Here is a 27,949-nt window from a genome sequence, read left to right on the forward strand (position 1 = left end):
GATCGTGACAAGAACTTCTCTTCTAAAAGTACTTTCAAAAAACGTCATTGAAAATTTTAACCCATGTATCCTTTTTGTATCAGTGACTCCTTCTTCCACCTGGCCACAGCATTGGTCTTCCATCTGATCTACCATCATCTACCATCTGGTCTATCACCACCCGATACCTATGGCATAGTCGCGTTTGCAAGGATTGGGATTGGGAGAGGGAAAATTAGACTTTTCATGCATAGTACTTAGAGGAGGGTTTTTGAGTAAATTAAACCAACTTGATTTTGTGTGTCTGTGTGCGCACAGCTAAAGATAAAGGGACTTGGCTGTAAGATTGTTTTTGTGATTCGAGCAGTGTACCTTCTCCACTCAAACATCATAGCTGAAGAACAATCTGGAGGAAAAAACACTTCAGCTACTGATCTTCATTTTCAAGGCATAAAGCTCAGTCCTTTCATATCTATTCCACTTCCACTATTTAAAAATTAGATCTTGGCTTTCTTAAGTTCAGGAGATTTAACTCAATAGGTCACATTCCTTGTACCTGAGTTTACATTAAAGTCAATCAGGAGCTCATCACAGAGCAGAGTTTAAGACTTGACTGTTGACTAATCTAAGGATAAGAAAACCCATACTACTAACCTGTTTGATTGAGATAGCATCATGAAAAGTTATTACTCTCCCAGAAGATTTCTATCATCAGTTGTACCATTCAAAGCCAATAAATACATGGATTATTGCAAGATAACAGGCTTCCGAACAGCAACTATCTATAAACCTGTTCAAACTTCACATAAGTTGTGGTTTTAACAGCAATGGAACTGTTTGAAGGGACAAACCTAAGCTTTCATATAAGTGTTAGCAGGATTACAGCCGTAAATTTTGATCTATGTTGCCTTTTGGGAGGTCACTGCATTTCTGTGACAGAAAGACTAATCAGAGCATAGACAAGCACAGGCTGTCTCTATGGCTTTTTCAGCAAATACTATCTATATTCTGAGATATTTTATTGGCCAGTAAGGTATACTGTAGAGTTTTGTGTTAAATTAGTATATTCTATGCTTACCTGTACTATTGAGAAAACTATTTCACGTACTCATTTTATTTCCTTTTTGGAATATCTTGAAAAATATTAACAAACACTTGCCAGGTAATACGCAAACACTGATGCTACAGTAATTACAATACAATATTTACTTGCCAGATACCTCCAAGAAAAAAAACATCATTTCAGCTAATATCTTTGAAGAAACTCCTTTTCTCTTTTTTCCTCCTCCTTCTCTGCTCCACTAGCTGAAAAGCCAATAAAAAAATTCTCCACCTCCTACACAGTTCAGAACAAGATCTGTGTGCATTTCTCCTAGGCATGTTTTGAGCCCCAGAAGGGGATGAAAGTAGTTAATGTGCAACGGGAATCTTAATTTCAGGCACAAATCTGTACCTTTCTATTGACCTTGCTGATATGCTGCAAGCGAAATCTTAAACAATTTTTTGCTCCATTTAAGTCCAGCCTGGAGAGAAGAAACAGTTAAAGAAATGTCTCAAGTATATTTGCATTCAGCTAATCAGACTTTGTGTGCATCTACGAATGGTACAGAACAGAAATCAATCGTTGATAATGAAACCACAAATGAAAAATGGACCGAAGACTCCATTCCAGGATTAGAAATACTGTGCACAATTTATGTTACATATGCTGTGATCATTTCAGTGGGTCTCCTTGGAAATGCTATACTCATCAAAGTCTTTTTCAAGATTAAATCAATGCAGACGGTTCCAAACATCTTCATCACCAGCCTGGCTTTTGGAGACCTATTGCTTTTATTAACTTGTGTGCCTGTAGATGCAACACGTTATATTGTGGATACCTGGCTCTTCGGAAGAATTGGGTGCAAGCTGCTGTCTTTTATCCAGTTAACCTCAGTTGGAGTCTCAGTGTTTACCCTGACTGTTCTCAGTGCTGACAGGTGGGTATGATGTGACTGATTTGCCACGAGATATTGCAGGTGTGAGGGTAGAAATGAATAAAAGAGCAGAAATTATAATTTTGCACAATATTAAATGGCACATTGTAATAGACTAAAAAAAAAAAACACTCTCCCATTTAATTTTAAAATGTATTCTAGAAAAATTGGAGCAGTTCTTTTTAATGAAGTCAGAAAGAGTCTTTAAGTCTTCTGACCTTTCATTAGCTTGAAGTACAGTACAGGATTTTTTTCTCACTTGCACAGAAAAGGGAAATTGCTTAAGGCAGGGAAAAGGCAGTATATTGGTGCTATCTAGTGGTGCTAGCACAAAGCACTAAAGTAGTCAGAGAAGATGAAAAATAAAACTGTTAAAATGACTGAGTGGAAATACTTTGTCCTATGCACTCAGTGAGGCTTTAAAATCCTAGAACGTAAAAGACTAACACGTGGGGTAAAAAGCCAAAAGAAAACACTGAACAGACGGGGACAAATGAATGACTCTCATGATTTGATGGTTACTGCAGTACTATAGTAATTTTCAGCTTGGTAACTGCTTAGTGTGACATGACACAATTTGAATATTTTCTCTTACAGTTCTTGTGTCTTTTCCAGAAATATTTTAGCCCAGAGGTGCTGAAATTAAACTCAGGTTACAATGACAGCACTGTTAGTGGAGATCAGTGCATTCATCTAACTGATGTCAGGAGTTGCTGAACAGTCCGTTTTCCATGCACTTCTTTTCTGAATGAACAAAACTAAGATGAGATTTCAGTTCAATCAGCATGAACATGTCGCGGCGCAGAAAAACCCAGAATGATTTTTAGTGTTAAGAGAGAAAAAGATTTTCATCTTGTATGCCAGCAATAGTGATTTGTGTGTAACAGCAAGTAGTTCATGTGTCCAGTATTTAAGCAATGTTACTGTTACTGTACTCCAAAAAACCCTCAGCCAAAACAAGAATGGCCACACTGGGTCAGATCAAGGGTCCATGTAGGCCAATATGAGCCTCCAGCAGTGGTAGTATAAGGACCAGAAGAGACATATAGGAAAAATTAAAAAACACTATCCAACACCACACTTATACCCTAAGCCTTCAGGTGACCTCCTGAGCAGATGTGGTTTCTGTCTGTTTAATAACCTCAATGGATTTCTCTTCTAGATCCTTGTTCAGCCTCTTCTTGAACTTGTTTAGCAATGACTTTTACTGCCTGTTGCACAAACTCCTTTTTTTTTTGCTTTGCACATGGCTTCATCCGATGGACCTGGCGCTTGTGCCAGAATAGACAGTGATCCCTATCCATCTCTCCAGGCTAACAATGTTGTATTCCATCCTTAGTATGCTTTTTTTTTTTTGTGTGTGTGTGTGTGTTAAAGTGTACAGAGCAGCACATGGTGTTCAAGAGTTACATGAACCAGAGATACAGATAATTGCACAATAGTCTCTTCTGCTTTTCATTGTTTTCCTAACAATTCCTAACATTTTGCTTTTTTCTTGGTTTTTTAGGGTTTGGTGGTTTTTTTTACTACTGCTGAATATTAAGCTGATGTTTTCACTGAATTATCTATCATAGCTCTAAGGTCTTGGTCCTGTATGACGTCAATTCAGAATCCATCACGGGCTAGAAGACCTTTAAAGGTCCTTTCCAACCCCAACTATTCTATGATTCTATGATGACACTTGCATCTGTATTTAATTCTTCTTGGTAGTTGTTAATGTAAATGCTCCACGCTACATTTTCACAGGGTAACAATATGGTAAACTCACTGAGAAAACTCAGAACATCAGTCATGTGTGCAATGCCAGACTATCATGTTCCAGTGTGCTAGCAGAGCTCAAAGACAATTAAAACGGTATTTATTTGATAAATACCAATCCAGCTTGCAGTTTTCTATTTAAATTTGCCTAGAGGAGAGAAAGCCCAGATCCTCAGGTTGTGCAAAATGGTAAAACTAAGCTGTCTTATCCTCTGGATCCTTTTTCACTGCCTTTCCTTTCATGCCAGTCCTGTGCCCTTCTGTGGAGGGGTCTTTTCTTTCTGCATCGTCGAGAGTCCCCAACACTTTGGGAGCAGAGTATATTACATAGTTTCTTGTGCTTCATCCACCTTTGTGGCAGTTAGGTCCTTTTTCCATGGCCCATTTCCACACAAATTTTCACACACCTATAGATTTACCCAGATATTTCTCATATGTCTGACTCAGTCCACATGCTGCAGAATCACAGCCATGAATCAACAGCAGTGTTAGCTCCTGGTCTATAAATATGAATGAATACTGGAGCATTATTTTGAGTCAGATCACTGCACTCAGCTGGGATCTTAAGAACATGGAAGAAAGGAGGGGTGTACATGCTTGGTTTAATGTATTTATGAAATAGTTAACCTGTTTCATACCTTTACCTGTTCTGCATACTAATTCCCTCATTTACCTTTCTGGGCAGCGCTGTAAAAATAAGAGAAATTATTGCCCTTACTAATCCTAATCCAAACAGTAAAAGTCATCTTTACTTGGAAGACTTTAATGAGAAGTCCTGCCAGCCAATTGATTAAAATACATGTTGGAAATTAACTTTCCTATTTCCACCTTAATTGCAAAGAGCTAGTATCTATTCCCATTTCCAAGACGCTTCTACCATCCTTAGTTTAGCAAGAACAGAAGTGGCTTTATCTTCAAGAAGTTTGCAGTCAGTGCTTGCCTTGTTTCTGTATTGATTCTGACAATGATGTTGGTTGGTTTTAGGTACAGAGCCATCGTTAAGCCCTTAGAACTGCAGACTTCGGATGCGCTCCTCAAGACCTGCTGTAAAGCTGGCTGTGTTTGGATCATCTCTATGATATTTGCTATCCCAGAGGCTGTTTTTTCAGATTTATATGCTTTCAGCAATCCTGAGAAAAATGTAACTTTTGAGGCATGTGCCCCCTATCCTGTATCTGAGAAGATCCTGCAGGAAGCTCACTCCCTGGTTTGCTTCTTAGTGTTCTATATTGTACCCTTAGCTGTCATTTCTGTCTACTATTTTCTTATTGCCAGAACTTTGTATAAAAGTACATCCAACATGCCAGCAGAAGAACATGGTCATGCCTGTAAACAGGTAAGCTATAATCAAGCACTAAAGTGTCCGATTTCCCAAAATCTATCATGCCAATTAAGTCTGGATTCTTGAGTGCAAAACCTCTACCTGATAATAGAGTAAAAAGCTCCATACACTCAGACCATATTAGCAATCCAAATTCAGCTATGCACTTAAGCACATGCTCATGACTCATTAACTTAATTGTGAATGTGCATGCTTTCCTAAAGAGGGCCGGGGTTTGTTTTGCTTTATTATGACCCTATTAAACTCAGGAGTTAAAATGTTGAATTGTAAACACTGAGACCTCATCCATGTGAGCTGATACATCAACTACTGCACTTTTAAATCCTAGACTAGATGAGATTGCCATGTGATTCATAATAAAAAGGAATGCGCTCTCCACTAGAAATACTTTGTTAAAAAAATTATGAAATAGATTTATCTGGAGTTTTTTTGTTGGTTTTTTTTTTTCCCATTTTGCTTTTTTGGTTACTAATGCATTTAGACTTTTAGACCCCTTTGAAAGTCAGCATCATCTACATGAACCTGTGTTACTAATTGCTACTAATACCAGATACGCATTATTTTCTTGTAGATTGAATCCCGCAAGAGAGTTGCAAAAACAGTGCTGGTGCTTGTTGCTTTGTTTGCCTTTTGCTGGTTGCCTAACCACATCCTCTACCTATACCGCTCTTTTACATACCATGCCTCTGTAGATGCTTCCACCTTTCATCTGATAGCTACTATTTTTTCCCGTGCCTTGGCCTTCAGCAATTCCTGCGTCAATCCTTTTGCTCTTTATTGGCTGAGTAAAAGTTTCCGGCAACATTTTAAAAAGCAAGTCTTGTGCTGCAAGGGAAAATTCCATACAAAGCCTCCCAGTGCTACCCAGAGTAATTCACCTACCAGAGCCTTGTCCATCACGGGCAGCACACATGGCTCAGAAATCAGCGTCACACTGCTAACAGATTACAGTATCACAAAAGAAGAGGAAAGCGTTTAGTCCATCTGGGATGAAGAAGGACAGAAACTGAGCCTTTGCAATCAAGTCACTACTACTGGGATCCTGGAAAGAGGTGCCATGCCTTGCCCTGCCTGTGAAACAGTTTTCATCAGGAGTTCCTCATTTTTAAAAATATATATAAGATACGATAAATAAAGAAATCAAACTGTGTGGGAGAAGAGGCTGCAGCAGCTGAACTTTCCAGCCTAATCTCAAAGGGATTGTTTATGCTCCCAAGCACGAACACAGATCCCTAGCTGGAATTCCTAGATTGGGCAGGACAGGAATTAGTAGAAATGGTGCAAGAATTGGCTGTGAGGCTGTTTTTATTCTTGGTGACTTGTGCTTTGACTTGTGACCGAGAGCTCCCTCTGTCAAGTACTTGCCTCTACAGCAGGCAAGCAAAACCATGTATCTATCTTCATAACACAATCAATGAGGCAGATTTTTTATTGACTTTTCTTGTCTCAAATGTTAAAAATTGGTAAACACATCAGAAAGCATGCTAAAGTGAAAGAAAGCTAGGGTTTGTAGTACAGTGTAGCAAAAAACATGACGCATTATGGGCCAGACCCACACTAGCCTTTGCTCTGCCAGTGACTTTTTCAGTTCCTAAGGAAGTCAAGGGAATCAGCAGGTGATTATCTCTCTTGAAAAGCTACAATCATATTTAACCACACTTCTAAAATTCTTCGCAACCTATGGGTAAAACATCTCAACAGTACAGACTTCTTTATTATTATAGTGATTTAACATCAAGAAATAGGGGTCGATCTGTATTAGAGCTCTAGTTTGGATTTACAGTGCAGTTTTGAAGCAAATTGCTCAAACATCCCCTCCTGCTTTATTTTGCTCTGTCTCCCAGAGAGATCGTGAGCGCACAACCTGGATTTCTCTCGGACAAAACTGTGCGTCCAATCCGCTGAACCAGACTAGAGCGAGTCTGAAGTAAATCCCCCAAAAGCGTGCTGCATGGGGGATCAGATGAACCATTTTCTTCCACGTACCCATCCTGCTGCAGTGTACGTGGTCATATCTAAGTAGCCTGCACATTTTCAAGCATGCTGTGAGGCTGAATTTTTCTACTGTACTAATTTTCTATTCTTCAAGTTATTAAAGTAGTATCCCTTTTTAATACTAAGATGGACTGTCTTTATGAGATAGGCTTTCTAATCTCAGATCAACTGATTTTATGACTCTGCAAGCAGACCCTATCATGGGCAGCCTGTGCATCCCTAAAAAGCCCAGCAGCACTGCTGGCAGGGACTGTCTTCCCATCAGGAAATACAGGAGACAAGTCTTCCTACCGCACATTACAAAAATGTTGAATGACACCTATTTTTATGAATTTTGTGTAACCTGAACCAAAATTTTGTTCTGTGGGAGCTGGTGATAGAAAATGCAATAGATGTTCCATTCCTTAAACTAAGGGACTTCTATCTCAAAAAATAATTTGTGCATGAAGGTATAGAAGAGGTTGCAACTATATAAATTAAACAAAATAGTGCTGTCAGTCACAGCAGTTTGGCTTTTAACTAACCATTGAAGATATAAGACCCCTCCAGCTACGCAGAGCTCATAACAACACATGGCTGGAAATCCATTCATCCATGCACCATTATTTGAGTTCATTATAAGATGCAGAAAATCTATTTGCGGTCTCTCTCTGCTGCCTGCCCTAATCAGAATAATAAAACCAAACTATAAATCCCAAAGGCATTGGAATTCAACCTCTGCCATCATCTTAAACCAGTTTAATGACAGCCCACTTTAATCCCATCAGGCCCGGCCTTATTTTACTGCGCTCTTCATGTTACATGCTACAAGGCTACAAGCACTAATTTTCAAATGGATTCTCCATTTTATTGTACAAATTGTGCACCAGGATAGGACCACTGAAATAAATGCAACTATGACAGCACAGAAATACAATTTATGACCAAGCAGACTTCAGAGACCTTATTTTACTCTCTGTGTCTTAACACATTCCCTGGTACTGAGCTATGTACAAATATGACAAACATATTGCACTGATATTTTGCCCTTGTCTTTTTTTCTTAATGGAGATGCAGAGTGAGAATAAAACAAGTAAATAAGCCTACACACTCACGAGCCTACTTTTATCTCCCTGGATCTTACTACAGGGAATTCTAAACAAAAGAAAAATCAACAAACATTACAGCTCCTTACATCATTCTTTATTCTAGCTTATTAAAGCCTTTGGAAAACAAATCTGCCACATGTTTCTGGACTTCAGCATTTGTCTCTGTTGGAGATCAAATTTCCCTCTGCAAATCCTTGGCTACACCTCAGTAGCCCTTAGAAACAGTTTCCTTATTCACTATTTTCCTCGCTTCGCGTGCAACTACTGTTTGCTTGTGTAACTACTCCTCTAACTGGATGGTCTATCTATTGCTAATATATCCTGTTACAAAACTGATGTTTTCGCTATATGCTGCACATGTTTTGGTTAAAGACTGGCAATATTTCAAGCCATAATTTAACTATTCTGTGTACTTCATGCTTTTATAATTCTGTACTTTCAAATCTTCATGACGTTGTATTGGAGCGATATATTGGTCAACATTCATTTTTATCTAAACAACCTCATGTTATTAATTCCATCTATTCCTCCACTGTAATTATCTATAAAATGTCTCCACATTACCATAACTGCATTTAGGGGAAAAGGGTTGTTTCCTCTGCAATCTTTTCTCAGTGTTCCAAAACCAGTTCTTTTAACCCTAGGTAACACAAATGTAATTCTATAACAGCATATGGGAATAATGTCTATTTACAGACATATTGAGTGCTATTTAACAAAGAACTGTCACGAATAATCAGAGTTTTACTATTTACATTCACAATGAAAGAACAGGTAGAAAAAAAGGCAAAAAATACTGAAAGGCAAGACTCCATCAAAAGTGTTGTTCAAATGGAGTCTTACTGAGTAAGTAAATACAATTTCTAAGATATACCTTTTTTATAGTTTGTTTTGTGAAGGAGATGTACACGTTAACATAGAAATGTAACAAGGTTTGTGTTAGCAACAGGTTTAGTATCAGTACTCTAACTCTGTGCTATCACTACAAGCTGCTGGTTTAGTTTAAAAAAAAATTCCACAAAAATGAACAAAACCATGTCCAAGCACGGATATAGTGTAACAGACTGCATCTCCCACAAATGGCACAAAGTATTAAAGTCACTGCTGAAATTATAGGTATTTTAAAGCTCACTCTCCTGTTTTCATAGAAAGTACCATTCCGTTTTACATAGTTAAATATGGGCTGCCTGCTGCCTGCCGTGCACTTTTGCTAAGACTGTTACAATTGAAGAATAAGCTCAAGTTACACACAGCTACAGCACTTACACATTTCAATCAGTGATACTTATAATTTAAAATATACACTCTCAATCAGCGTTTAGTTATGGGCTCTGCCGCAGATGATCCCCTCAGTGCAAGGTGAACTGTTTAGTGGAATTTCCTTAGTCAGCATAGGAGAGGGTATTGAATTTTGAGTACATCTGTATCTGGTCGTGTCATTTTTTGCACTGTCAAGATTCCTCTTCACTCTCACTAGTCTGTGTGACAGCTATAGGCTCCAGCCCCACGGACAGCCCAAAGAGGAGTAACCTCTCTGTACTTAATTGCTAGTTATTGCCTCCTTGATTTAACACAAGAAAGCATCTTAAGAAAAGAGAGTTAACCCTTCATCTAATTAAGTATTATCTAGTGAACTGCTGGTTCCCCTCTAAGAGATAACAAAACACCACTTTAAGAAAACCAAGATTTCAGTACTTTTAGTAGGTATCTCTAGACCAACTCTCAGCTCTGATGAACCAAGATTGCCTTTTATCACACAGAAGAGTCAGACACAGACATAAAATCATCATTATGTAACAGGCTAATGCCTCCTTTTAATATTTACTTTGAGACGTTTTGTCAGGATTTAAAACACCATTTCTTGACAGCTTAGACTGGCCAGAGCTGTGACACTCCAGCTCTTCATCCCATCTCCAGAACATGCAGCTTGCAGCAGCAGTGTTTGTGCAGACATTAATTACCTCATTTCAAGGATGTCATCGAGAGGAAAGCTGTCTTGACTCAAAAAAAAAAATATGAGTTTTCAGCTGAATCAGCTCCTTCAGCTGGTTCCCTGTGCTGTCTTTACTGAAGAGGAAGAGAACAGATGGTGCAGGCACAGTAAGAAGCTGTGCCACAGCAGCTGCCATCACGCATGCCGTTACCTGTGGAAAGTGTGAGGGAATTTGAGGTAGCTTCTCCTCATAGCTACATAAAGCCTGCAGATCACCGTTACCATGCACTAACCCTGCAGCACGCAAGTATGATCTGACTTCCATCAGACTGAGATTAAATTTGGATGTCCTGCTCCCCAGGACAGTGACCCAATGACTTGCTGTAGGCAGAGCTGCAACTAGGGAGATTTGTACTGCGTGGGCACAGAGCTCACCACATTTACTCAGGTTATGAATGTTAAAAACTGCCAAAATCAAATAAGCACTTTAAGGCTTAAATGGTATCACTCTTACAATGTTTAAAGCTATGATTATCTTACTTCCAAACATAGATCCAATTCCAGTTTTTGTAAGTAAGCACAGTTTACGTTAAGCCTCTCATGCTCCTTACCAAAATCCAATACCTATTTGAGAGCTAACACAAACGTCTCTTAAGCTGTCAGTTTATAAATGATCACAAAACAATCTTGGGACAACTATCGTCATAGCCCCACCAAGAGAAAATTCTTGAAGCATGAAAGATGTTATTAACTGGGCTGGATGTTCTCTGTGTAACAGCCAAAGGTTACTAGAAGTCTATATTTATATCCTCAGCAATTTCATCTGATGGTCTGTTGACCACCCAGTTAGCTGATGTTGGCCTCTCCCTGCAGACCTTCAGAAGCTCAGGATTGTGTCTTTGATTTTACTGTCATTCCAGTCTGTATGACAGTAAAGATATATTTGTTCCTGGAATAGTCATTTCCAGAAAACTTCTGTACTGAATATCATGTTCATTTCTGAGTGGAAAAATTGTTTTGCCACTGGCAAACAGCCACTGCCAGCTTCAATGGGGCTGTTCAGCTAAATTTTCATTTAAAACATGTGCATTGTTGTAATACCTGGGTTTTATACCTCTAGGTTAAATTTTGCAAAGCAAAACCTAAGCAGTGTGCTTCTTCATCCTCTAAATAAATATACTTTTAAATACATAATTTAGCAATTAAATTTAGTTTCAATGTAACACTCTCTGCATTACACGGTGAAAACCAGTAGATGGCACTGAATGAAAGTCTTCTAAAAGATCTGATTCGAATAAGAAAACTGTACGTTAAATAATTAAGTATCCACAGAGTACTGCACTGATTAATAACGATAGTATACTTCATTAATGCAAACCAATTCAAAATTTTGAAGATAAGCCTCATCGCTTGCATTGTACCAACGTACCAACCGTTTCCAAAGGGAGTGCAGCTGCCATACCTGCACACTCTCAGCCTGTCACCCCCCGGGTCCTGCGGGAAGCAGATACGGGTGCCACCCGGGCAGACGCCAGCAGCAGCTCCTTCTCCTCAGGAGGCTTAATTGTTCAAACCATTTGCACCAGACACCTGTGCCAAGGGAGAAGCAAGGACCAATGTGATTTTTGGACATTTAGCATGCAATTTTCATGTCATCTACCTTTTTTTTTTTGTTTTGTCTTTGCCTCTAGTAGGATATGAAAACAGACATTCAGTGACAGACAACAGCCAGCACCTCAACTGACAGCAGCAACTTCACAATTCAGTGTTGTCCAAGTCACAATAGGTAAAAATATTGCAGGAGGAAGCATTTTCAGTGCTTCATGTCCCTTAGCAGGCTTCTATTTTATCATGTAAGTAGAACTGCAACAGCCTCCATGCAAGGCCCATCTGTGCACAGCAGGCCCAGAAGGGTCTTCAAGCCTAGGGCCTCAGTGCCGGCCAGCCACCTTCATGCCAAGGCCCCGCCTATGGTGAAATAAAGCTGCAGCTTGAGGGAAAAGGAAAAGGCCGGTATGGAGCGGCGAGGAGAGCGACTGCTTTTCTCCCAGACCTGCCTGAGCCCCACCGCCCTACAGCTGCGCCATCGCCACAGGCCTCGGCCCGCCCAGAGGCGGGAAAATAAGCCCCGCCCACTGTCGCGAGCCCCCGCGGCCCCAACCGCCCAGCCCTCTCCAGGAAGGGCTCCCCTCCCTTCCTCCCGCCCTCCTTTCCATTGGCTCTGCCGCTCTCCACGTGATCAGCCAGCCCGCGGCTCAGTGGCTGCGGCCTGGATAGGGGCGGGACGACGAAGAAACCCAACCCGTACGCGGGCGGGGGAGGGGGCCGCTTCCGCTCCTGCGCGCTGCGGGGCCGTGGGGTGGTCGCTGGCTGTGGGAGGCGCGCCCCACGCCCGCCGCTCCCGGCTGCGCGTGCCCGCGCAGTTCCCGGCCCCGCCACCGAGAGGGGCGGGGCGAGCGGGCGCCTCAGGCGGCGGCGCGGGTGCCTAGGCCCGGGTGCCAAGGCCCGGTGCGGGTGTTTACCCCCCCCCCCCCCCCCCCCGCCGAACGGGCCAGGATGAGCGGCGAGGACGGGAACGAGGAGTTCTACCAGCAGCTGCAGCTCCAGCAGCAGGCCGAGGCCGAGCCCGAGCCCGGTGGCGAGGGCGAGTCCGACCCCTTCACCTACGTGGATCCGGCCGATGGGGCCGCCTACGAGTGGGACCGGGAGAAGAAGGCCTGGTTCCCCAAGGTGGGTGCGGGGGGAGCCTCAGAGTCCCGCAGGGCGGGCGAGCCGGCCCGCTCGGTGCCCCTCCGCCCCTTCCCGGTTGAGGAGCGGCCTCCTCGCCGCTCCGTGCGGGAGCCTCGCGAGGTGCCTCGCCTTCCTCCCGCCCGCCGCCGCGGGGCCGCTCTTTCCCGCGGCACGCCGAACTTTTCCCCGAGGAGGGGTGAGAATGAAGAACAGTTGATGTTGGGTGGCTTCCCCGCGGAGGTGTCTGACTTGTCTGGATTCGGCCAAAGACATGTTTGCTGCAAAATCTATGTAGCTCTGAAGCACTATTTTTTTTTTTTTTTCAGGCAAAAGCAGAGCAGCTGGCATTGTCTCCATCTGTAACCTAACCGGCTGCTTTCTGCTCTTTTGTTGTGGAGGTTGGCTCTTCTCCTTGGCTGTGAATCTAGAATTGCTCGGGCCTGGCATGAAGTCACGGTTATATTTGTGGATCTTAACGAATCAGTACTGCCTTTGGCAAGTTAGGTTTCTTTATCGCAGTGGCTGCGGTGATCTTTGTCATTCTGTTGGCAATGAAGAAGGGAATTAGTCTGTTAAGAGGTCTAGGTGAAAATGGAGTTGTATCTTTCTCCTCTCTTTTATTATTATCCGAAAACAATGTATGTGTAAAGATGTCCTGTTCCCTCTCCTTGGATCTTAGAAATGCACTTGAAAATTAAGTGTATTTGGCTTAGAGGCATTCCGCAGAATGAAAATATGTTACAGTTTTTCATCTTTTTTTTTTTTTTTTAGACTATTTTAAGTATTAAAAAAATGAGCTTGCAATACCAACGTGGCTCTTCAAGGTGAGAGGCGATGTAGATTTAATGTGTTGAGCCAGTCTACTCATCTGCAAGTAAAATAGTACTTTTGTTACTATATAAAAATGAATGAGGGCAATTACTTAATTTAGAAGTATTAAGACATTTTGTAGCATATACTTGGTAAATGTAATCTGCCACTCCTTACTTGGGACTCTAAATTCATTGCAATTCAGAGAATCTGAGTGAGAATGAAGCCTGTAGTGCCAAGTTTATATGTGTGTACACCTAGTAAGGTGTCCATGTAGCAGATGGCTTACGGAGGGGTAAAGACATGTGAAAAATCCAGACTCACAAAGTGGAGCAGTGGAGGACTGAGTATCCCTGGCTCCCTGTGGAGTGCTATATCCAGTAAGCACAAACTTTTAGAAGGGTTTGTCATTTTTCCCCCTTGTTCTTTCCCCTGTTTCTCACCTCTTCTTCTAAGTTTCTCTCTTCTTCTCCAGAGCATTGGTCTTTCCTAAATGCCTTTCTTATTTCAAACTTTTATCTTGGAGAGGAGATAATGGACAGATTATATAGGAATAGCAAAGTTCGTTGGTAAATGCAGTGTGTAGTAGAAGATGGTAAAGAATCATTGTGAAGCACTGTGCCATACATAGGTCACCAAGCTAGATACCATAATATCTCAGGCTACTTCATTTTGCTGATAAATATTAAACAGAATATTTTGTCAAAATAGATTTGAGAGACCACAGGAGCCAGAAGTTGTGGATCTTTCTCTACTCCATGAACAGTAATATAATTTCTTGTCTCTTTTCTCTGAGAAAAGATTAAAATATTCTGACTGGTCTAAGTAATCATCATGTACAGGCTAGTATTGGACTACTCTGCTTTGGGAATAGAGATGAACTTCTGCTGAAACATTTCAAAGCGGTGGAGAAAGCTAATGATATTAACTGTCAGCATTCCTCAGAAGAATGGGGAGACAGTCAAGTGTTTAATAAAACTGATTGCAACTTAATGATTTTCCTTTCAATGCTGCTGTATTGATGGATACCAACTTTTTGTAGTCCTTCACAGACATAGCACCAAATTGCACATTGAATTCATCTGCCTTCGTCTCTTGCTATGAAGGCAAGGACAGGCATTGGACATCTTCTGTAAGCGTAGGATATCTGTTCTTCATTTGGTTAATCTATTCCTTTCCATTTCAGTGTGACCAGTAGTTAATGACATGCTAGCATGTCCTGTAGTATTGTGTTTCTTTTCCTATAAGCTTAATTGCCCCAAACTGCACAACTGTGTGCTTGTGGAGACAGAACTGATCTCTTTCTGTGGTGTTCTTCACCAGAACTGGATTAGAGCCCCAAGTGAGAAATTCCACAAGTGCTTGTTTTTCATGCAGGCATGGTATGACATAAGTTCTAATAAAAGCCTTTATTCTTGTATAAATTCCTCTATGCTTGCAGAAACACATTTTAATGTGAAGTAGTTATAATAGTGTATATGGTAGGATGGTAGCGTGTTATGGGAAAAAAAGTCTTAGTTATCGACTGGGAAAATTTGACAGTGCTTGGTAGGTAATTTGCTAAGAATAAATTCAGCTTTATGTGAGAATGCGGTTCCCTCTGAAGTTGAAAAATAATACTGCTGGAGGAAGGTGACTAGTTGTTGCAGGTTTAATCACTAATTTATCAGTAGATTCTCTGATGAAAATGAAAAATATTGTTTGCCAGAAAGTTTAAAAACTTCTTCATTCTCTGGATTTCATCAACAGAAACTAAGGATTTGCTAAGATTGCTAGTGTCAAATATAATGAATGTGATTGGAACACAGATTCTTCTTTCTTAAAGGTGTTTGTGTTCTTCTCTTCTCTTGACATTGTGTTATGTCTTGTCTGTAAGAGCAGCCACTTACGTTCCTGATGGAGGTGTGTTGCAAATCTTGTTTAGTGTAGAAATTACTTCATGCTAAAGTTTTGTTATGTGGGACTCCACAGCATCTTGGGTTGTTCATGACAAGCCTGTTACTGTCAATTCTGCATTTCTGATTTTTCATAATAAAAGCTGGAAATTGCAACATCAAGCTTCAAATCACTGTGGAAGATATGAGACTGTGTTATCAGATCCTTAATACTGTCCATTGTACCGCTCTCTTACAATAGCTGAATGGCATAAAGTTTTGTGCCTTCTTGAATACTGACGAAGCAAGTGCAGCACAGGTCAGAGTCAGATAAAATTTTGAAAGGTTAAGACTCAGCTTTGGGAATAAATAATTTCAGAACATGTAACTTCAGAAAATACTTCATAGTGCAGTGATGCTAGCAAAATCAGCTACGATGTATTATCTCTTTGCATGTTATTGTGCAACACTAGTGGATAGTATTAAAATCTCCCTGACTGGAAATACTGGATGTAATTTGTAAGGGTGTTTTGTTTTTGGCCTCTAAAAGGTAGGCATTAGCCCATCTTATATTTTATCCAAATATAGTCTCTCTCTAGAATAGAGCAAGCTAATTATTTATCTATTAGTAGGACATAAAGTAGAGTGAACAGCCTTGTAAACAGTGTGTTAAGATATGTCTCTGTCTAAGTGGAATATCTATTGTCTTATCAACACAAATATATGTCATCTGTGAAAAGACAGATGCCTACAAATGTCAGTCATAATCTGTGGATAAGTTCTTGGCTTACCTTCAGTGTCACTTTATCTCTTCAGCATGGTCAGGAGCGCTTGCTTTCTGTCCTTCAGCCAGATCTGATTTATGTGGAAAGCAGAAAGCTTTGCTTGAAAAAAGGCAGAACTTGTGAAATGTTTGTTTAAAAACTTCACATGCTGTATGGAATTAGTATGTTAGTCTAGTTCAGGTAATGCCTTAACTGATTGTTCTTGTGCATATGGCTTTACAAAGATGATTTAAAACAATTATAAAATACTGGAACTTTCTATGTTGCTGGATTGGAAAATGACCATCATATAAGAAACATTAAAACACTTACAAACCTGAATTTGTAGTTCTTCAGAATTTAGGATTACTTTTCCTAATTTCTTTTCAGATAACAGAAGATTTCCTGGCAACATATCATGCCAACTACGGCTTCCATGCAGATGGTACAGACAGTTCATCTGCTTCTGGCACTGCAACTGAAAGTAAGCAGCCAGTAAGTTCTAAGACATCAGGAACACAACCGTCAGCAAATGAGAAAGGACCACAACAAACAGATCCAAAACAGAAAGCGGAAAAAAGGAAGCTTGAGCCAGGTAAGTGGCAAATGGTTTCCCTCTGTGTAGGCTGCAACTGGTATGGTACTGAGTGGAAACTGGCAATAGTTCAGTGTTACCAGGCACAGCAAAGATCTGGTTTGTTCTGAAAATTTCCAGAATGTTTTAAAGTTGTATGTTATTTCATAGGTGTCCTCCTAAGTCCCTATACAATTTGGAAAAGAAGCACATTAAGGCATGTTCAGAGCTTTTCTTGCGAACGAGTGAAAATTCTTAGAAATCTGGTGGAAAGTGAACCTTAGTGTATGCTCCCATGTTTAATATATTTGCATAACTGAATTTAATCTCTTTCTTTTTTACTTAGGATGGTTTCATGTTGAAGAAGACAGAAACACAAATGTTTATGTGACTGGTAAGTAATAGTGTTTATTTATCTACTTTGAACTAAAGATGGTAAAAAGAGACTGTTACATGTCTCTCATGTATATGACTTCTAATATGATCTATTCAGTCTGCCAATTGCAAGCTACTTAACGTTGTGCTCCTGCGGGAATGTAATATGGGGAACATATTCCATGCTTTTATCTTTTAAATACTGTATTGTGTGAGCTGTGCCAGCCAAGTCACTAATTTTTTTAAGTATACTACAGCCAAGAAAAACAATTTCTGCAAGCTCCTAAGGAATAGGATGAGAACAAGTTTATGAACAAGGCTGTTCAGCCTGGAGAGGAGGAGGCTACGGGGGGACCTTATAGCAGTCTTCCAGTACCTCAAGGGGGCCTACAGGAAAGATGGGGAGAGGCTGTTCAGTAGGGCCTGTTGTGATAGGACAAGGAGTAATGGTTTTAAAACAGAGGGAGGTAGATTTAGATTAGATATTAGCAAAAAATTTTTTACACTGAGGGTGGTGGAACTTTGGCACAGGTTGCCCAGAGAGGTGGTGGATGCCCCATCCCTGGAAACATTCAAGGCCAGGTTGGACGGGGCTCTGAGCAACCTGATCTGGTTGGAGATGTCCCTGCTCCTTGCACGGGGGTTGGACTGGATGGCGTTTGAAGGTCCTTTCCAACCCAAACCATTCTATGATTCTATGATAAGATAGTGCACTTGAATATACACGTCACTTAATATTTTAATCTCCAATATTTTTTAATTGTATAAATACGTAAGTAAATTACTAGATAAGATGGAAACAGTAAGTATGAAAAAAAGCTCAGAATAGAACGGGCAAGTAATGAGGAAGCTCAGATGAAACTATCTGTGTATTTATTGTGGTATTTCCCTACTTGTTTAGGATGTCTGGGTGCTATCCTTAGGTGCATACACAAAGGTACATTTGGTGGTTCTGAGCAGTCACAGAAACACACACACTTGAGTTCTGAAAAATCTTAATCCAATCCAAACACGCTTGGAACATTCATGTAATTTTCTCCTGCATTTTGTTTTTTTTTTCTCTTGTCTTCAATTCAAAGTTCAGACTTTTGAAACTTCATATGTTATCAATTGCTTTTTCTGTTGAATTTGTGGGTGGAGAAAATAGTAATCTGTTTATAGGGTTCGTTGGTTGGTTGTTTTTTTTGTCTCTGATCCCTGGAGGTGCAGTGGAGCTTCAAACTTGGGCGGGATAGTTACATTCTCGTAGGCCATTGTGTACGCTGCAGTGTCAGTATCTTGTATAGCACTAAAGGTCTGGGTCTGCATATTAGGGAGCGCAAAGATGTTGCTGTATGTTACACCTATTAAAAATAAAAAGATTTTCAAAATATTGGTATGAAGTAATGTTTAAAAGGTAATATAAAAAATATTGGTCCCAAGGGCAGTGGTTTCTTAGGGTGTATGTAGAATTTTGTCTTTAAGTTTGATATATTTCATTTAAAGAAACACTGTGGGATCTTTGTTCTAATGAGATTTTTTAAAAAACTGAACACCCTCAAGCTTTCTGTTTTAATTTATTTTGCAGGTTTACCTCCAGACATTACGAAAGATGAATTTATACAAGTCATGTCAAAATGTGGTATCATTATGCGAGATCCTCAGACAGAAGAACACAAAATCAAATTGTACAAAGATAAGGAGGGAAATCTTAAAGGAGATGGCCTCTGTTGCTATTTAAAGGTCAGTGGTGCACTGAAATGCAATGTTCTGTCCCGTTGAAGATACTTGTGGCCGTTGTTTCAGAATCATATTCAAAAGATTCTTGAAATACCTAAAGTATAACTTAAAATTCAAGTGTGTGTTTTAAAGATTTATCCCAGAAACACCCACTTATCTGCTTGTGCACCTCATTCATTTCCTCTTACCCGTCTCTGCCCTCCCTCTGAAAAGGTCTGTAATACTTGCTGGACATGTCTCTACATGTTCCTGTCTTTGGTGCCGGGATTATGGGACCTCTTCACCTTTTACTTTGGAAACATACCACTGTGTGGCCAAGAATACAGAAATAACAAGACAGGAAGGAACATACTGTAGTCCTGTGTTTACAGATTTTAGCTGAGAAGTGGTTAGGTTCAGAACTGTTCTTACATTCTATATTAACCTGTAAAAGTTTAGGCTGCAGTACTGTTTCCTTCATGTGTTTCACTTGTGAATCATTTGGAAGGTTAGTGCTTGCTCATGCAGTCTGCTCTAATTCTGCACTAGGCAGTACTAAATCAACTGCCTTGCAGTCTATGCTAGTTTTGCAATTTTTGTAGTTAAGGCAGTTTAGTCCACAAGTACAAAGACACTCTCTACTCTAAAGGACTTTTAGGAAAAACTTTTAAATTTCTTGAGCCTCAGCATTTACTGTTCTTGGAAAAGTGATACAAGCTTTATAGAAAATCAGCCACCTGAAATTTTACTCTTCTCTCTTTTAAGTTCATCAGCTTGCTTGACCATTGTAGATTAGTCTTTATGATGTATTTGAATGAGATTTTATGCGGCTGCTCTTGGGAGCATTAGCCTGGGAGCTATAACAGTGGTGGAGAAGTACTGGGCTTTGATAAAGAAAGCATTGCCAACTGTGTGTCAGGAGACTTGGAAGAGCTATGGCATTATGGTTTTCAGTGACAGGGAATTGATTCTTAGCACAATATTCTTAACTTCAAATGTTATAGGAATAATTTGACTATGCCACATGCTTTAAAGCTTATGTTCTGTTTTATCTTCAAATAGAGAGAATCAGTTCAACTTGCAGTGAGACTTCTGGATGAGGCAGAAATTAGAGGCTATAAATTGCATGTTGAAGTTGCAAAGTTTCAACTGAAGGGGGAGTATGATGCAAGCAAAAAGAAGAAGAAATGTAAAGACTACAAGAAGAAGTTGTCTCAACAGCAGAAGTTTGTATTTTTTATTTCCGTAAAACATTGCTTGAATTCTGAGTGCTATTAGTAAAGCGCTGATTTCTTTCAAATGCAATGCTGAGAGTTACGCAAAAATTGAAGTTTTAACCTGACAGCGAAACAGCTTAAATAATACACATTTGAAGGGGAGGAGTTAAACGTTAACATAATGAACTACTTTGTATTATTTTAATGTGTCAGTTACATAGGGAACCAAGGTCCTTTTAGTTATAGAAGAACATATTACAACTCTGGGGAGATACGACTTATTCTCAGTGTGTGAGAGCGTGCAAGTCCTGTCACCAGGACTTACTTTTATAAGGTAATAACACTCTAGCTGCCCCCATATTGTTTGTACCATACTTTACTGGTTGCAAAGGTCAAGAGATGCTAGCTTCCGTAGGAGCAAATACTGAAATATCTCTGTAGATTCCCCCAGATGTCACTGTCTGGTATAAAATAAACTGTTTTTTAATTGTACCTAGATTCATTGCTTTTGTCACTTCAAAAAGCAGAAAAACAATTTTTAAACCAAGAAGGTGCGGATTAAAGAAGTAGTAGTGGGAGTATATAGGACTCAATGTTTTAATGAAAGCAGCTTTTCACTAAAAGTTTTTACATAGTAATGCAGAAGTATTTTGCCATTTTTAAAGGGAACAAAGGCTACTTGACATCCTGTCAGTTAAAAGTAGCTTGGAATGTATCTGCCTCAGAGATACATTGCCAGTTCTTGCTATAAGAAGTCTCCAGTGTGGTGAGAGAAGTATGGAAAATAATGAACTTGCATTTAACAGCATTTTGTGTGAATAAACTGACTTCAGTTGGTGTTCCTTTTGAGTTGAAGAGCATCATTTACTTGCTGCTATCTTCGTTGGAAATCCAAGTTTTCTTCAGCTGAAGTAGCAGATGCAAGAAGGAACTTAAACAAGATTTTTTTTTTTTCTTTGTAATTTAGAATTGTAAGTGAATGTGTCCTTTTTTTGAAATAGGATATGAAGTAGGCATTTCTACAATGAGTAACATTTTTCATGAGAAGGCGAAGTCATAGAACAGGTGCCCCAAGTTACATTGCTAGTTTGTGGCAGTGGCTCTGTATACTGTGGAACAAATACATCTTGCAGCAATGCCAGTGTAAGACTTGGTGTTCTTGCATGTTTGTTTAAGTAAAAGCAGTTAAATTTTATGAAAAGGAATAGTGGATCTCCTATTTTACAAAATAAGTAAGAAAAAAATTGTAAAATATTGACATTTTTATTGTACTTGGCAGCGGCTGATTCCTGTGTCTGAGCTGGTATTAGGAAGGAGTTAAAACATGAAGATTATTTTTTCAGTGTTTAAGAAAATGCTTTGAGTTTAAAAATAATTTATATTCCCTCTATGAGCATTTAAGTACTTTAAGTACTGTAAAATCTCAACTGCTTTGTAGAAGTAGTGGTAAAACTGGATAATTATTGCATTTTTTAGAAAAGTAACTTAACTCTTAGTGTCAAAATACGTGTTTCAGTTGATGTATTGCAAGAAATGCCAAATTAATGATTTTTTTTTTCAACAAATACTTGTAGAAACTGAAGAGAGCCGCCACAATATCTTCTTACTGTTGCTTCATTTCATTAGACAGCTGGATTGGAGGCCTGAGAAGAAAGATGGTGCAACTCGAATGCGACATGAACGCATCGTTATTATCAGGAATATGTTTCACCCAAAGGACTTTGAGGTAGAAGATGCAGTTTCCTATTGTAGATTGTGATGTGTGATTCACGTTGTCTGAACTTTCTGCCATAAGAATTTTAGCAAAATTCTAAGCAGATGAGAACAAAATTAAACTTACTATTTGTGCAGGTTTTTTTCCTGTGCCAAGCATCTGCTTAAAATTCCTTTGTCTGTTTCCAAAAAGCAAGGCGAAGATGTTTGTATCTATTTTTCAAGTCTGCCTTTTTCATTGTGTCTATCCTGACAATATTCCTTTTTGGGATGGAGAGAGGAGTAGACAGTAACTATGTTAGAATGGAGAAGTCAGCACAAAATAGCCTTATTAATAAGTAGCATTTATTAAATTCAAATAAGGGCTGTCTGACAAAGTGGCTTTGAAAATGCAGCGTGATAACACTTAACTTATGAACTTTTAATAGATTGACAGATGTATTCCATTGGAGATTGAGCAAAAATAAAGCTGAGAGAAGTGCTTCTCTTTAAGTTAACCTATGTGATTGCATTGCAGGAGGATCCGTTAGTGCTAAACGAGATCAGAGAAGATCTGCGAACAGAGTGTGAAAAGTTTGGTCAAGTAAAGAAGGTTCTCATATTTGATGTAGGTATTTTTTTTACAGATTGTGTTGGCAGAATTGATGTAATGTGTAAATACACAAAACATTTAGGATTCTTTAAATATTAGGGGAGCACTTATTCGCTTTTGTGTGGTTACTTGACCTTATCTTCCACTATTGTAGAATCAGCTATTTTGGAAATTAATTTATAAGCGCCTGTGTATTTCGACCTATGTAAAGGCGAACTCTTAACTCTTACCGATAACTTACATACATGTCACCAGTTTGAAAGTTTATAAATACATTTGTTTGTAGATGTACTAGCTAAAACATTTAGTTTGGTTTATGTGTGCAAAAAGTCTGTTCTGGGTACAAGTAGAACAAAATGTTTAACTGGCAAATTGAGTTTTTCAAACATGATTATGTACGATCAGGATGGAGCTATGTCTTGATTGATTTTGTAAGGCAACCTAAAATATGTTGGAATAAATATGCTGTTCAGAAAACAATTCAATGAAATTTGTCTCTCCTTACAGCGACACCCTGATGGTGTGGCTTCTGTGTCATTTAAAGAAGCAACAGAAGCTGATCTGTGCAAGCTGACTCTAAATGGAAGGTGGTTTGGTGGACGTCAGCTCAGTGCTGAAACATGGGATGGTGTAACGGATTATCAGGTAGCTTTTCATGGTCCGATTTAATTAAATATTTCTTACAAACTGTAAATCTGTTTTAATTTAAGAAGTACTTTGTGTTCCCATCCACATACCCTTCTCCTGCCTACTGCTGCCCCATCTTGCTTCTCAAAAACTGCTAGGATATTTTAAAAAAAACCATCCTTAATTACTCAATTTAGTGAAAATTTAAAGGACCTGTTTGATGTTAAAAATTATGTGTTGGAGATGTAAACTTAGAGAATTAGTCAGTGAATGTACAGATCATTAGTTCACAGTCAACAGGGCCTATTGAAGTCTTGAGATACTACTGCAATATAAATGTTCACATAAGTTTATCTGTGTAAATACTCGTTTTTACAAGTATGACTTTGACATTATGTGTATAAACATATCTTTAATAGGTGGAGGAGACTGCAAGAGAAAGGGAAGAAAGGCTCAAGGTATGGGGATCATTTTTAGAGGATCCTGATGCAAAGGAGCAGCAAACTACGTCTGATTCAGATTCCGCAACAAGTAGTGTTAAACTGCCTGAAGGCAGACAACCTTCAAAAGTTGTTGACGCATCTAAAGAGGATGTAAATGATGAAGCCTGTAAGAGGGAGAATAATGGTGAGGGCGTTAATGAAGATGGTGCTCCATCTACAGACAGCAGCCTTGCAGGCAGTGATACTGAAGCAGATACATAACATCTTTAATGCTTTACAAAGCATGGTTTTTAGGGTGATGTTTGAGTTTGTCCCTTTCTTCAGGGTGACTGGAGACAATGTTCATGTGAATATATATGCCTATTAGAATGTCATCAACTGTGTGCTTTGAAGTTTTAATTAAAAACATATTTAATGAGGTTCTAAAAGTTTGTATTAATTGGCTGTTCAGGTAAAGTAACTCAAGTTGCCAAGAATGCAGTAAAATTCATCAGACTTCTTTTGTTCTAACTATGCTTGTCAGTGTTTCATTATGTAAGCGTGAATATGTTCCAACCCTTAAGTTGATGTAACTATATGTAACTTTAGAAATGCAAAGCTGTTACAAGATTTGTGGATTTTACTGTTAATTTTCCTGTACCTGTTGGAACTCAGTATCTCATCCTTAAAATTTACTCTTGTCCTGAGTACTTTGGATCACTTGTTGAACAGATGCTGTGATACGTATGGGGTGAATGCATTGGATATGTTGCTATGTATTAAGTAGCAAATGGTAAGAGTAGTACCAACTCGCGATTTTAAAGGAAGTGGAAAACAAAGAAGGTTACTACAGCCAATATAAGGCAAACTGAGTGGAGATAGGTTATTAAATCACAGCGTTCAGTAAATCATGTTTTTCTTTCCCTGCTTAGATCTTCTGTTGAGGCTGGAATTATGTCAAGGAGAATAGAAATGCATGAGCACGCACATTTTAGGCCACAATGAAATAAGACTGATCTTAAGCTCTGGTCTGTATGCAAAATAGGCTTTTGATGGATGAGTTGGCTTTGTTTAGTTTTTGCTTTAATATTACAGTAAAGGTTTTTGTTTTAACTTTGTTAGAATGATGAGTGTAAGTTCTCTTCAACATGTTAGTTTAGCCTTATGTGCTCTTGAAAGTGGGGAGGATCTCCCATATTTCACAAAGTTTAAAGGCTTTTGGCAACTTGAACTACAGTTTCTTGTGCAAAAGTTAAAATAGCATTATTTGAAAGCATAAAGTATTCTATATGGAAAAACAAATGCTAGCCCTCTTAGAAATATTTCCAAAAGCAAGGATTTAGAAAACATTCTAACTTAAATATCTTAATAAGTGGCAGGCTTTCAAAATAACTTTAGGGGAGCTGTTTTGGACATAGTCATTCTTAATTTACAGTACCATTATTTTGATACCTAAGGATTGAAGAATGTGGATTTAGACGCTAAACAATTAAAGTATTTGTGCTAAATTCATAGCACACTGTTTATGTGGATGGTTACTAGTGCACATTTGTAAGGAGGATCTGATTTTTTTAATTGTTTTTTTTTTTTTTTTTTTACTCATTATGGATTGCAAGAAACCATAGAAGCTAATTCTTGTATTTCCATCCTGAAGTATTCAGAATACTCTGAAAATGGGTATTTTCAAACTTCGTGCTCTGAGATTACCATATATATTTTTTTCCAGAAGTCTATGTGGTATTCTAAGCTTATTTTGTTTTGGTTTCTTTAAGATGTAATCGATACATTATCTAAGTTAACATTTCCATTGTGGTTAAAAATTATATCTTCTTGTGAGAAAATATCTGATCTTACAACAGAGATGATATTTGAATTCAGAGTTGAAAAGTCGGGGGGCTCATCATAAGCTGGCATGATAAATTTCCAATTTTGAGAGTTGTATTATAAAGAAGAGCTGTAACTTGCCAGCTAAGAACAACCTTTTTCTCGTCTTTACAAGTGTGCAAATTGTACGTTTTGGCGAAACAGGTGTTTGAAAAGTTCAGGAAATCTGAAATACTGCCTGGTTTGTGGCTGCACGTAGTGGCATATTCATATTACATCTTTGGGTTGTGTTGATTCTGCCTTATTTTTACTGGTAATAAGCACCACAGACCTTTGAGGGCTGAAAGGTTTGGCATATGAATAGTGTAATTTAGTGTGGTGGGTTTGCTTTCAGTGCTTCTTTTATCTTCCAGCTTCTAGACTCCAGGCTTTAGATCTGTTAGACTGTTGTGTTTTGTTAGTGTTGTTTTGGGTTGGTTTTTTTTTTTAAGAGAGCCTAGTCATATAACACTCTGCACAGTTAAATCACTTGTTTTACAGTGGAATTGCAGCTGATATAGGAAAACTATTGACAAATGTATAAATATTGTACAGTTCTATGATGTCTTATCATGGTATCAGATATAAAAAATGAGGTTAGTGTTAGTGTTTGAAAAAAGACACTGGAAAATAAAGAATCATTGTATGTGCAGTGACCTTCCTCTCTCCAGTTGATGTACAAGTTTTGATTGGCTTGCTTCAAAAGTCAAACGTGATGTTAGTCTCTTTACCTTTTCCTTTAGACTTCACACTGAAGTAGAGCACCGACAAAGACTGAGACCAAATGCTTTACTGGCTTTCTTATTAACTAGGATTCTTAAGAAAATAAAAGCTGTTTTTCCATGCAAATATGTTGTTCTGAAGCGCGGCAATACACTCAAACTGGTGTTTTCATTTTGTCTACCTCTGTTATTCCCCAGTAAAATGTAAAAATATATTTTTATAAACTATTCATTGAGTTATTGAGGTATTTAATGGTCTATGGATAGGTTAATGCAGCTGTGACTCTTTTCAGCAGATTTTCATTGAGACCAAATTATTTTGATGTTTTCATTTTTTTTAAGTTATGCAAATTTTTATAAATTAATCTGAACATAAATAATTTTTCACAAAAGTTAAAATTACTGTTTTGAAATGTGATTATGAAAATCTGGTAAGATAGAGCAGTAGTATTTTAACACCAAATTTTAAAAAAAATCTGAAGCTGAACAAGATGAGTTGCTTTTTAAACTGAGATTTTTTCTGACTGAGCAGCATCAGAAATCAATTGGTAAGAAGTTAAAACCCAATGCAATTTTCACTATATTTGTTCTGTAATTAAAAGTGCTCTCTAATGACTTGTCTTGCTCATTAGAAGAGACAAAGTCAAACTTCTTGTTCAATTTCTGATTGTTCTTGAGTTCCATACAAGTGTTCCAATATACTGCACGTTCCTTCATCCCTGGCCTTTTGGTGAGAGGTTCATTTTAAGGAAAACTGTCTCCTTCCTTCCATATATTATAAAAACAATTACTAGCAGCAGATTAAAACAACTTGTGGATAATCATTGTTACTGAATTTTGAACTAGAGAAATAGCTGTTTCTACTAATTTGCACAGTGTGACAAGGTGAATGTGAAGCCGCTTAAGTAAAAGAGCATTGACTAACTGGTACTTCAGCATAATTCAGCGTAGGTAATTGCTTTCTTAACTGTGCAGTACAAAATCATTTGCTTAGCTTTGAGACTTATTGGTATTTTGCTTTACAATCAAATGCTGTTTAGTGGTTTACTGGCAAGGTAACTGTACGGAGTTACAAGCATTCGTCAGAGATTACATGGTTTGAGGAGCGTGGCCAAGGTAGACATCTGGAAACAAAAAGCCCCAAAAGGCACGTAAGTTGTAACAGGTTCTCGAATGTTCATATACAACTGTAAAGAGAGAATTAGTTTCATTTTGCATCAAAATGTTTATCCGTTTCTCCTGCTGACTCTTTTTGATTACTTTAATTGAATTTCAGTCCCTCGTACAACTTACATTTTGTATAAGGATTGCAATTCACTTAAAATCATTAGTGTGTTAAATGCAGTGCATTTTTAGCTAAAACATGTTCTAGACATTATTCAGTTCAGGTTAATCTATTTACAGTTACAAATACTTAGCTTAATTCCCGTAAGAAAACTTAAAGGTATAGAAACCCAAACTTACCTTTAAATTTACGAATAAAGTCAATATCCATACTCTGAATTCTTGAACTATATAACCTAACCAAATTTTTTAAAGAAAAAAAAAAACATACCTGTAGATTTTAATTGGATTTTAAATTCTTGGTTTTATTTCTGAATTTGAGGAAACATACTGCAGTATGATAAATGAATTATGTAAGTTGTGTACTTGTATTGATTTGACTTGTGTGTATTTTAGTGCTCATTATACAAGGCTTGAAGTCTTACTGTCAGGATACTCTGAAAGTTCTGTAAAATATTTGTAGAATTATGGAATCTTTTGCAGCAAATTGGTTTTTGCTCATTCTGTAATATGAAATTGTTAGATTAAATTTTTCAGTAAGTTGACTTGGAATTTTTCTGACAGGTTATTTTCTTTCAATAAGTTGAATTGATCATTTTCATTTATCCTTTAG

The 27,949-nt window shown here is 38.5% G+C and overlaps 2 protein-coding genes across 2 annotated transcripts; both read left to right on the top strand.

Annotated features, from left to right (window-relative positions):
• The first annotated feature begins 1,406 nt into the window (after positions 1 to 1,406).
• Positions 1,407 to 9,130, top strand: BRS3 (bombesin receptor subtype 3). The gene is made up of 3 exons (XM_010128724.2): positions 1,407 to 1,958; positions 4,698 to 5,049; positions 5,627 to 9,130. The coding sequence occupies exons 1-3, from the start codon at positions 1,528 to 1,530 to the stop codon at positions 6,032 to 6,034; spliced, it is 1,191 nt and encodes a 396-aa protein (XP_010127026.2). The 5' UTR covers positions 1,407 to 1,527; the 3' UTR covers positions 6,035 to 9,130.
• Positions 9,131 to 12,445: 3,315 nt separating this feature from the next.
• HTATSF1 (HIV-1 Tat specific factor 1) lies at positions 12,446 to 27,888 on the top strand. The gene is made up of 9 exons (XM_086756267.1): positions 12,446 to 12,801; positions 16,640 to 16,844; positions 17,170 to 17,217; positions 18,766 to 18,920; positions 19,959 to 20,122; positions 21,740 to 21,839; positions 22,344 to 22,433; positions 22,926 to 23,063; positions 23,465 to 27,888. Exons 1-9 carry the CDS (start codon positions 12,628 to 12,630, stop codon positions 23,747 to 23,749), a joined length of 1,359 nt encoding a protein of 452 aa, XP_086612393.1. The 5' UTR covers positions 12,446 to 12,627; the 3' UTR covers positions 23,750 to 27,888.
• The last annotated feature ends 61 nt before the right edge of the window (positions 27,889 to 27,949 follow it).

This window comes from Chlamydotis macqueenii, chromosome 11 (assembly GCF_036417535.1).
Source record: "Chlamydotis macqueenii isolate bChlMac1 chromosome 11, bChlMac1.mat, whole genome shotgun sequence".
In the NCBI taxonomy this organism is placed as follows: Eukaryota; Metazoa; Chordata; class Aves; order Otidiformes; family Otididae; genus Chlamydotis; species Chlamydotis macqueenii.